The sequence below is a fragment of the Euprymna scolopes genome, chromosome 8 (genome assembly GCF_053919585.1).
Source record: "Euprymna scolopes isolate OS-2025 chromosome 8, ASM5391958v1, whole genome shotgun sequence".
In the NCBI taxonomy this organism is placed as follows: Eukaryota; Metazoa; Mollusca; class Cephalopoda; order Sepiida; family Sepiolidae; genus Euprymna; species Euprymna scolopes.
In genome coordinates, this window is record NC_136489.1 from 142,440,603 (window position 1) to 142,450,923 (window position 10,321).

General features: G+C 29.2%; 1 protein-coding gene across 1 annotated transcript in view; it reads right to left on the reverse strand.

Annotated features, from left to right (window-relative positions):
* The window catches only part of LOC145283801 (uncharacterized), a 55,233-nt gene extending 47,169 nt beyond the window's left edge, over positions 1-8,064 (reverse strand). The window contains exon 1 of the mRNA XM_080132879.1: positions 7,973-8,064. Within this exon, the coding sequence (XP_079989005.1) occupies positions 7,973-7,989 (17 nt within the window). The 5' untranslated portion in view covers positions 7,990-8,064. The remainder of the gene's footprint in view (positions 1-7,972) is intronic.
* Positions 8,065-10,321: the final 2,257 nt, after the last annotated feature.

The window sequence follows — 10,321 nt, forward strand, 5'->3', positions numbered from 1 at the left end:
GTACAATTATTAACGTGAATGCTGAAAAACAGAATAATACTTTTCTTTGGCAGTACAAAATAATACTGTTAAATTTGATAGGAAGGGAAAGGAGAAATTTTTTCCATATGCTTGCCTCTATTTGCTTCAAATTCAGAAGGTTGCATGTTAACAGTGCATCATGTTCGTTATTTGAAAATACGGTGTAGCCAGCACGTCCTTTCAGTGAATTTTCGCTCTAAAGCAAAAAGTAAGTTAATTTGTCTTCGTTTACAATATAATTAAATTAATATGATGATTTATGACAGCAAAATTTGCTGATAAATCGGCATCAGAAAACCTATTAATTGACCAATTAATCGGAAATCGATTGATTATTATAGGCTAATTATTGGTAATCGATAATTGCCTAATTTGCTTATTGGTGCATCATTAATTGTAAGCATATTGATGCGCTAAGGAGGACGCCTCAGACAAAGTCTGGCCAGATGAGCCTCCTAGGACTACCCAGAACATTTGCATTCGTCTAACTGATGGTTCAGTTTCTGTCTTGACTCACACACACACACACACACACACACACACACACACACACACACACACACACACACACACACACACACACACACACACACACACACACACACACACACACAAGTATTGTGGTGCCTCTCAATGTATTTATGCTGTTCAGAAAAGTCCATACATTGTGTTTTTTAAACTAGTTTTGGTGGCGTTCATCATTGGGCCTTGTATGTTATACACCATATCGCTAATCCTTTATAATTTGATTTAAGGTTTGCATTTCTTTAATCCTATTACCCATTAGTTTCTGAATGACATTCCAATTCTACTGCACAAGTTCTGTTAATTTGGTATTTCTACGTTTATACAAAGAAGAGCTAGTATAGTTGGACTACCTTCGTATTTATCAATCTTATTTGCAGCTTGGGTTGTTATTAGTTTTTGCTTTTTCTGTAACGCTTCAACCTCTTTTTGTTTGTGCGTCAAAATAAGTTTCTTTTTTTGCTTTTCTGTTTGTAATGCTTCTATTTTATGATCGCTTTTTAATTGTTCTCATCATATCTGCGTTATTTCAGGACGTTGTCTTGAATTATATTTTCCAATGTCTTAATTTGCCACATGTGCTTCATGTGTTCCATGTGATAAGTCTTTGGTTGTTTTTCGTTTTGAAGGGATTTCGTATCATGTTTTGTTTCTTGGATTTTCAAATTACATATTCTCTGGTAAATAAAAAAAAACGTTGGCTGATGAATTTCAAAAGTTGAAACTGCTCGTCTAGTCCATCCCAAATAAATTCTCAGATTATTATTTTAGTACTTTCAATTATTTTAGTACTTTCAATTTTATAATAGCTCCTCTCAAATTTACTGGTAAAAAATTATTCGCCAATACAATTTTGCCAGTCACAGTGTGAGCTGACTTTTGTGTTTTCTGCAAAGTTAAGTTTCTTTATTGTATATAAATTTATGATTGAAGATTAGACTACAGTTTTACTAAATATCTTGACTGTTACATAGTTGCGTCGATTTTCGTTGGAATTTCCATTGGATTTAACTATTTTTGAACTATTAATTGTCTAACTGTATTTTTGTTTTGCATTTTCTTCTATAATGCAAACCTTTATGAACACATTTACCACTGTTTTGATAAGGTTTGTTCAACTTCGAAGGTAATTTCTTGTTTTTTTTTCGAAAATCTGTAAGTTTCCGTAATTTCTGAAATTGGGTTCACTTTAATGTTTCACTAATACTTGGTCTAATTTTGGTATTTTCCGCCGATAGTAAACTTTGAATGAAAATGAGACATTTTAAGTCACCTACCGAAAATTCTGCTAGTCTAAAGTTGTTACAATGCTTATTTACGACCAACGTGAATGTTAAATAATGTTCATCGTCTCGTTTAGGCAAATTGAGAAATTTCCACCTTGTGTGGAACAATGACGTGTTGGGTCTAAAACGTTCTGATAGTAACTTCACGGTTTCTGCAAACTCCAGATCTGTGTTTTTAATTAGGTAGGATGTAGTCTACGAATCTACTGTGCTTTACAATTCCTAATTAATGTAAAAGTAGTCAAACTCTTTTTTGTATCAGGCTAGTCTTTGCAATCAATGTTGAAAAGGTTTTCATACCTTCTAAAGAAAATATTAAACATTTTGCCTTCATCAGAAATGTAGAAATGTTTCCATAGTGTTTTGCAAAAACGCTGTGTTGCTGTCAGTTGTTGGGGTTTTTTTTTTTAGGTTTTTTGAGAAGTAATTCCTAATATTTTTGCATTTTCTTCAGTTTTCTGTTGGCCATTCACCTGGGCTTTCATTATCTGAACGCTAATTGCATTGGAGTCATCCATCTTGTGGATTTTTTCAAGAACCAAATTTACTTACTCAAGAAATAAAACTTTTTTCTCTCTAATAGCAGCTGTAATTTTATCAATTACAGTTTAATGCTGTACTTTGGACAAAGTTTAGTGTATGAATACTGATATGGTTTTATCTTTTTCGTTTTTGTTCAGGTTTTGTTCTTGGTGGTAATGCTGTGTCATATATTGTTTATAAATTTAAGTTCGGCTGGCATACTACAATATACATTACAAGAGTGGAATCTCCTTGTACATTTATATCGTTCGGAAGAATTTATATGTTGTATTCCTACTATATATTGAGTCCCTACTACAATAATAAAAAAATTAAAACTTTTATGAAATGACAGTTTGTCCCACTTTATGTATCGAAAACCCTTATTTGACATTGATTGTATGCCAAAATGTTTTGTGATTTCCATTCATTACAAAACTTGATTAAATCATGGATCATAGCCAAGAAAATTGGGTAAATAACCTCATATAAATAATAGGCATAAAAACAAATCAAAAATCGTTTAAAAAAAGACTTTTTGATATGATTGTAGAATAACACCCTTAACTAAATCACTGGTCTTCCAAAAATGAGATTCTACTTTTTTTCATGAAAAGTCTAGCAAAAATAGAACAGTAGGTGATTAGTTTACTTTAATTGCGATTTTCAAATTTAAACATTTTTTAGTCATTTGTATTCTGGAAGTTATAAACAACATGTTATCTGACATTTTATATTAAATTTATATGTGAAACTGATTCTTATACTAAAACTATGCTTTGGAGATCAAGAGATGGTAATAGATATTTTTAAAAGATTTAAACTGTTAAAGGTAAATGTTTTTGACATTGAATAGGAACATATTTCACAAAATGTCACATAGAAAGAATCAAGTTTGAAATGGTTCTTTCAACTGAGATAAACAATTTTAAAGAAAGATTTTGGTAAAAATTACTAAACACAAAAAACTTTTGTGAGTTAGCAAAATTAACTTGATTTAGTAAAAAAGAAAAATTTCGATGAGCCTTTTAAATCAATTTTTGAGGCAACAATATTGTCTAACAACGATTCATTAAAATTACATGAGGATGTACTTCTTCCTTAAGTAAACGTAATAATTCAAGATCTTAAACAGAAAGTCGTTTTCAAAAATTTCATTTGCGTGTGATTGCATACCATTTAAACTAACTGATGACTTCTATTAGCAATGAATGAAATTAAATCCAGACATTATTTTATGTCAATATCAATGGAGAAATGTTCTACAAAAAATGTTCATGATCTCTCATAAACTGGGTGAATTAATGGTGGGAAGATATTTCTCTCCAGAATGCAGGCATTTTTTGGCAAACATTTTTAAACAAGCATAGATTTTCGTTGGCAATACATAATTGACGATCCTTAAGTTGGGCATTTTAACTTTGACAAAGTGGACTGCATTTTTCATTTGAAGAGCACTTTAAGGTTGTTAGGATAGACCACTTCTATTCATTTTTAGCGAATGTTTACAAGTAAAATCCATTTGATAGAGACAGTATTGGAGTGTTCAGTGGAGTTGTCAACAAAACTTCTTTCACTGTATTTGGGTATAAGGGTCGTTCCAAAAGAAAGGCCTCTTATGTTTTAACTCTAAAAATAATAATAAAAAAAAAATGTTGAAGAGCTATGAAGACCGGAGTGGTACCATTAGAACGAGTGACATTTTGTGCTCCAGAATTTACATAGTCACCACCATTCTAAGTGCACTTTGCCAGTCTTTTTTGATATCTTCCGGTCCAGAGCGAGCTTTGTCACTCACATTTCTGTTTTTGTCACTCACATCTCTGTAATCAACGAACCCATCTCTTAAGTGTGCTGGTTTTCTTTCTTCATTCCTATTCTCTTATTTTCTCCTAGAAGTTTCTAACTTTTAACGTGATATCATTCTCTGTGATGACTTACATGAGACATGATATGCTTTTCAAGTTTATTTCATTTACTCTTTGCAAATCTATCGGTTTTTATCCTTTATGTGATAGGACCTTAAAAACGGATCATTTATCAGACCATTAGATTAAATAGAGCAGATTATTGATGAACTTGTAAGATCACTGAGCAGATCATAGCAAAAAAGATTCATACAAGAAGAACAGGTCATAGATCAAACTGTAAAAAACAGGTCGATGATCAGACTATAAAAATTGATGCAACTCAAAGAAGAACAGATTCTTTATAAAACTATAAGAAATCAATGAGCAAACTGAAATGATGAATCAAATAGCACATAACGAATCATTGAACGTATCGTAAAAAGAAAAGATTATAGAGAAATACAAATATAATAACAAATAACTCACCAGGCTGTAAGATTAGACTTTAAGAAAAACGGATTATAGAACAAACCGTAAACAGTGCGGCTCATTGATCAGATTATAAGACATTATTTTGTAAATTAGACTGCGAGGAAGACAAAGGATCATTGATAGGAAGAACCGATTATTGATCAGTTTTGAAAAACAGATTGTTGATAGGATTTGACGAAGAGCACATCATTGATTTGTAAAAAGTTGATTATAAGAAAAATGAATCATTGTATATAATGGATCAAATTGCACGAAACCCTGACAATAAATTAGAGTATAAATGTGAACAAAAAATCATTGATAAGTGTGCAAAAATTGTTTATTGATAATAAAGTAGAAAAGGATCATTTATCCTACTTTATAAAAATGCGAAAAAAACAATCATTGATCAATTGTAAGAGGAGCAAATTACTGATCAGATTGTGAAACTATTGCATCAACTCAAAATATATGAAAAACGAATAAAGATTTTGGTTGAAGAAAAGCTCACTGATTGGACAGTAAAAATAACGAATTATTAATCAAATTGTAAAAGGAACAAATTAATGACCCGACTGTAAGAAAAATAGATCACTTATCAAAATGTTATGTAGGCATGAATCATTTTTTTAAATATTAGTAACGAATTTGCTTTACTAGTAAAGATAAAAATATTTCTCTTCACAAAAAAATATTTCTCTTCGCAAAAAAATATTTCTCTTCACAAAAAGTACTTCTCTTCACATTACCTATGGGTAATAATTACGAAAACGTCAAGCAAATAAAAAAATCAAAGGTACAATTTATAATTTAACAGCAAACATTCATTGCTGAATTACTGATGTAAGAAGTTTAGGGTTGATTGTTCTTCTAGTAAAGTCATATTGAAATGTTATTCTATGTTACACTTGTATACAGTGTAACACACATTTTCAAGCTGTAACAAGTCATTGATAGCATATCGTGATTCATAGAGTTTGATGATTATATAAAGTGTCCAGGTAGAACTAATTTTGAATCTGCACTCTAAGCGAGGAACAGAGCAAGATTTTCTTGGTCAATATAGGCGCATCTCCTGTATAATCTTTGCAAATTTTACAGGCTTTATCTTTTAATATGAAGAGGCGGTTATGCTCAGCTAAACAGGAGCACTAGCTTGGGAAATTTCTAGAGTTGCAACGTTCGGCCTGTTTTGCAAGATTTTGGTTGACAAACCTGATCTGATTGTCGTTGAAGATTCTTAACATGTGATAAGAGGCAAGGCTGGTAGAACAAAAGTTACATTATGGATTAGTGATTACATAAGCTTATGTTAATCTTGATAAGGATAGAATTAAATATAAGACTCAGGAAATAAATGTATTTATTTACAATCTTAAGTTTTTTTCAGTAGAATTTATATTATCTATTATAAATTACATATTTGTCTAGGACTGAGATCATTTACATCGTTTTTACAGAGGAAACAAACACTTACCTAGCATATTATATATTTAGTAATCTTTCAAACTAATGGTAGTTTCATATCTAACAGTTTATAACGATTATTTTTTAATTTTACGAGTAACAATATTTTATAAGCAGGAATTTTTATATTTCATGGGATTTTTGTCCGGTTTTAAGTTTGGAATTGAAAATTTAAGATGGTGGCTTGAAAACTTTCTGATGTCATTTTAGAGGAAATTTTTCTCTGATTATCATCATTAAAGTGAAATTTTATGTGTTTCTGATTAGACATTTTTCTCATATTTCTTATTATCTCTCTGCTTTGTTTTGCAAATAATATTTATCTCTGCAAATAATATTCAATTGAATAGCAGCCAAATAAAACCAAATCCAATATTTTTACAAAGTGTGCATACAAGAAAAAGTACAGGCATTATACCAGATTTTTTTGACTAAAATATAATGTTAAAAGTTGGCAAAATTGCATACGTATAGATTCAATTTGGATTAAAATTATTGTATTTCCAATGTAATCAGATAAAATACTAGTACCATGAGACGTTTATCATTTGATTGTATGTATGCTTGTGTATGTATGTATGTATGTATGTATGTATGTATGTGTGTGTGTGTGTGTACACTTTCTAAATATACCTCATGCATACCAAATATCTCTTCCACATAGCATCCACTGTAACATCTATTTTGGCATACACACACACAATTATATATACAATTGTTCATAGATCTTTAACCGGTATAGTTTTCAGATGAAAAGATATAAGAATTTAAACTCACAAAATTTTGCATGAATAATAGAAAAGTTCAATTTGTCATTTGTAAATTTATGAATGTTTACATTTGTACATTTGTACATTTGTACATGCAAACATTCATAAAATTACAGAATAAAAAATTGAAAGTTAATACCTTAAACTTTAAAATTATAAGAAGTATTAGAAAATAAAATAAAAAGTTAAATGAAGTTAAAATGTTAATAATAAAATGTAATAAACTTTTAAATATAAAAAAATAGCAAAATGTAAAGAAACTAAACTAAAAAATATAAAAGTTCATAAAAGTTAATGTTCTCATAAGAAAAGTCATTCGAGTTCATAATGTTGGCAAATAGATCCAAATCAAAAATGTGAATCTATTTGCCAACATTATGAATCCGATTTTTACTTATGGAAACATTGACTCTTGAAAATATCTAACCACTCCATATCCTTTCATCTGGATTTTGAATCTTTAATTTTTAATTCACTTTTTTCCATTTCTTTTCCCATTTTCATGAACTCTTTGCATTAAATGTTTTTGCATTTATGACTAGTTTTCATAGGTATGTCATAATATTCATTTGCTAATTTCTTCCCTCTGATGAGAAGAATGCATTTCTTTGAAATCTTCTTATTGCATTAAGTCGGACAATAAATTCATGTAAAATATAATTTACAGTTTTAAATTGTGTTCTATGATAATCTCTATTTCCTATTTTGGTTGTATTGAGCTTTTTTATTTTGGTGGGATTGGTATATAAATATTAATATTTATATTCGCTTAAAGTTTACAGAAGCGTTTGACTTGTAAACTTTAATTTAATAATAAAAATGTTCTAATGTAAAATAAATGTCAGGCAAACTTATAAAATGCTGTACAACAATTCTTTTCATATAAAAATGAATTTAATCTTACCGTAATCACATTAATTGCTTTGTTTTCTATTCTCGCCGATGCATTAATTTATCTGGGAAAGTAATTTTCCAAAAGTTAATCCATAATAATCTTATGGTTATGTGTTCTTTCAAATCATCTAATATTGTAGAATGAGTAAAATAAAAAGTCACTCACAACAAAGATGGTTTCATAGTGACTTTTCTGTTTGATGGACTGGGAATAACAAAAACGTCATAGAATTTGTTGAAAGAGAAAACAACTACAGAGAAAGTTATTTGTAAAGTTGCCAACCACACAGACACTTACACCAGCACCAGGAAACTAATGGGCAAAGGAAGTCAGCAGTTGAAAATGTCATTAAAAATAAAATCTGATTATTTGTACATTGTGAATAAATATGAGATTAAATACGTGCATTTATGAATTTATAGTATGTTAAGGAATATTAAATTATGTGTAAAATATGTGTGACAATTTGGTATTTAGGTTATGGGTATAATATCTGTTTTGATAATAAACTTTATCTTTTTTGCTTTTGTTAGTGAAGAAAAAATCCTTCTAAGCTGAGGCAATTTTGATTTTTATCTCAATTTAGAGTGCCTACGTTTTGGGGAGCTGGACTTTCCCCTGTATTTTTTAGTGCTAGAAATTGCAAACACATGATAAATATAAACATCTGATTGAAAGGACATTTGTATTTGTTATGTAATTTGGCACCCATATTGCTGTGCCCGTTGGGAGGCAATTAAATAAGGACAATATACATTACAAAAATATACATTTGTTGTTGTTGTTGTTGTTTTATAGTTGTTGTTGTTGTTGTTTTATAGTAGTAGTTGTTGTTGTTGTTTTATTGCTGTTGTTGTTTTATTGTTGTTTTTTTATTGTTGTTGTTGTTGTTGTTGTTTTATTGTTGTTGTTGTTGTTGTTGTTGTTGTTGTTTTATTGTTGTTGTTTATTGTTGTTGTTGTTGTTGTTGTTTTATTGTTGTTGTTTATTGTTGTTGTTGTTGTTGTTGTTGTTGTTTTATTGTTGTTGTTGTTGTTGTTGTTTTATTGTTGTTGTTGTTGGTGGTGGTGGTATTTATTTTTACATATTTTTACTTGCCTTTACTAATTTTTACTTATTATAATTCTTTAATATTATTACACTGAAATAATAACTACTGACAAAAAAAAAATAAAATAACAGACAACGAATAAGAGTTTAGTGACATTTCTATGAAAAAAGTGTCCATTGAATTTTAAATTGAACCAAATAAGATAAATCAATAAGTACTAATAAATACTGTGAAAGTAATATTGTGCGACATAGTTCAATAGAAATAATAAAATCACATTCTTTAATTGACTCTTTTAATCCAGCACCTCTATGTTCTTTTGAATGTTCCCTTTCTCTGTGTAACGTTTTGTAACTTCTTCATTTGGTGGAGAATTGCTGACGTCAAAATTACAATGAGTTCTTTTGTCGCACAATTACAACATTGATCTTATATTATTATAATGATATTTGAAAACGAGGTACCATCATGGGGAGGTCACTCTTATATTCTTGTCCAAGGTTGCCAGATTGGCCTTTTCAAAGCATAACGTATGAACTAAGGAAGGAACAAGCAGAATATTATTTATAGATTATTGTTTATTACTTTCATTAATGCCATTATTCATTTCTATTATGAGTAGTAAATTTTACCATTTCACAATTTTTACTTTTTTGTTTAAACCTTCCCCCACTTCTACTTACTGATAGGTACAAATGATTTAATATATGAGTTTTCCAACTTTTTACAGAGAATACTTTTTTAACTCTACAAATCAAAAGTCTCCTCATTCTGGTGTTGGTGAAGTTTACTATTTTCAATTGTTTAATCCTGTCTCTTTTTTCATATATATATATATATATATATATATATATATATATATATATATATATATATATATATATATATATAGAGAGAGAGAGAGAGAGAGAGAGAGAGTAAAATGATTCATAATTTTGAATTAAAAATCAGTTTCAAAAGGAAAACAACAAAATCTATTTCAATCTATTGATTTTGTTTTTTTGTTTCCTTTTGAAACTGATTTTTAATTAAAAAATTATGAATCATTTACTCAATATTAAAACAGCTCTAGGATATCTATACCTATCGATCTTATTATATATCTACATTACAACGAGCACTGTTTTTCTTTTAATAGTATTAATACATTTACTTATACATTAAAATAAACTCTGCTCTTTAGACTCTAGGTCTAGGTTTTAGACTCAAAATTATATATATATATATATATAGCAGAAGTACCCGTCGTTGAGTGGGTTCAAAAACAGTCTACAGAAAATGAACTGTGATTGATGAAAGTATGATAGGTTATGAAAATGGAAGGGGTTGTAAAGAGATAGGTTTTGATACTAAAAGATTTTACCCTAAGCAAAATATGATGAAAGTAAAGATAATTTTCGCGAAAATATATTTTTTATATCAACTTTGTTTCCATTTGTAGCCAAGAGTGACCAACAAAATTA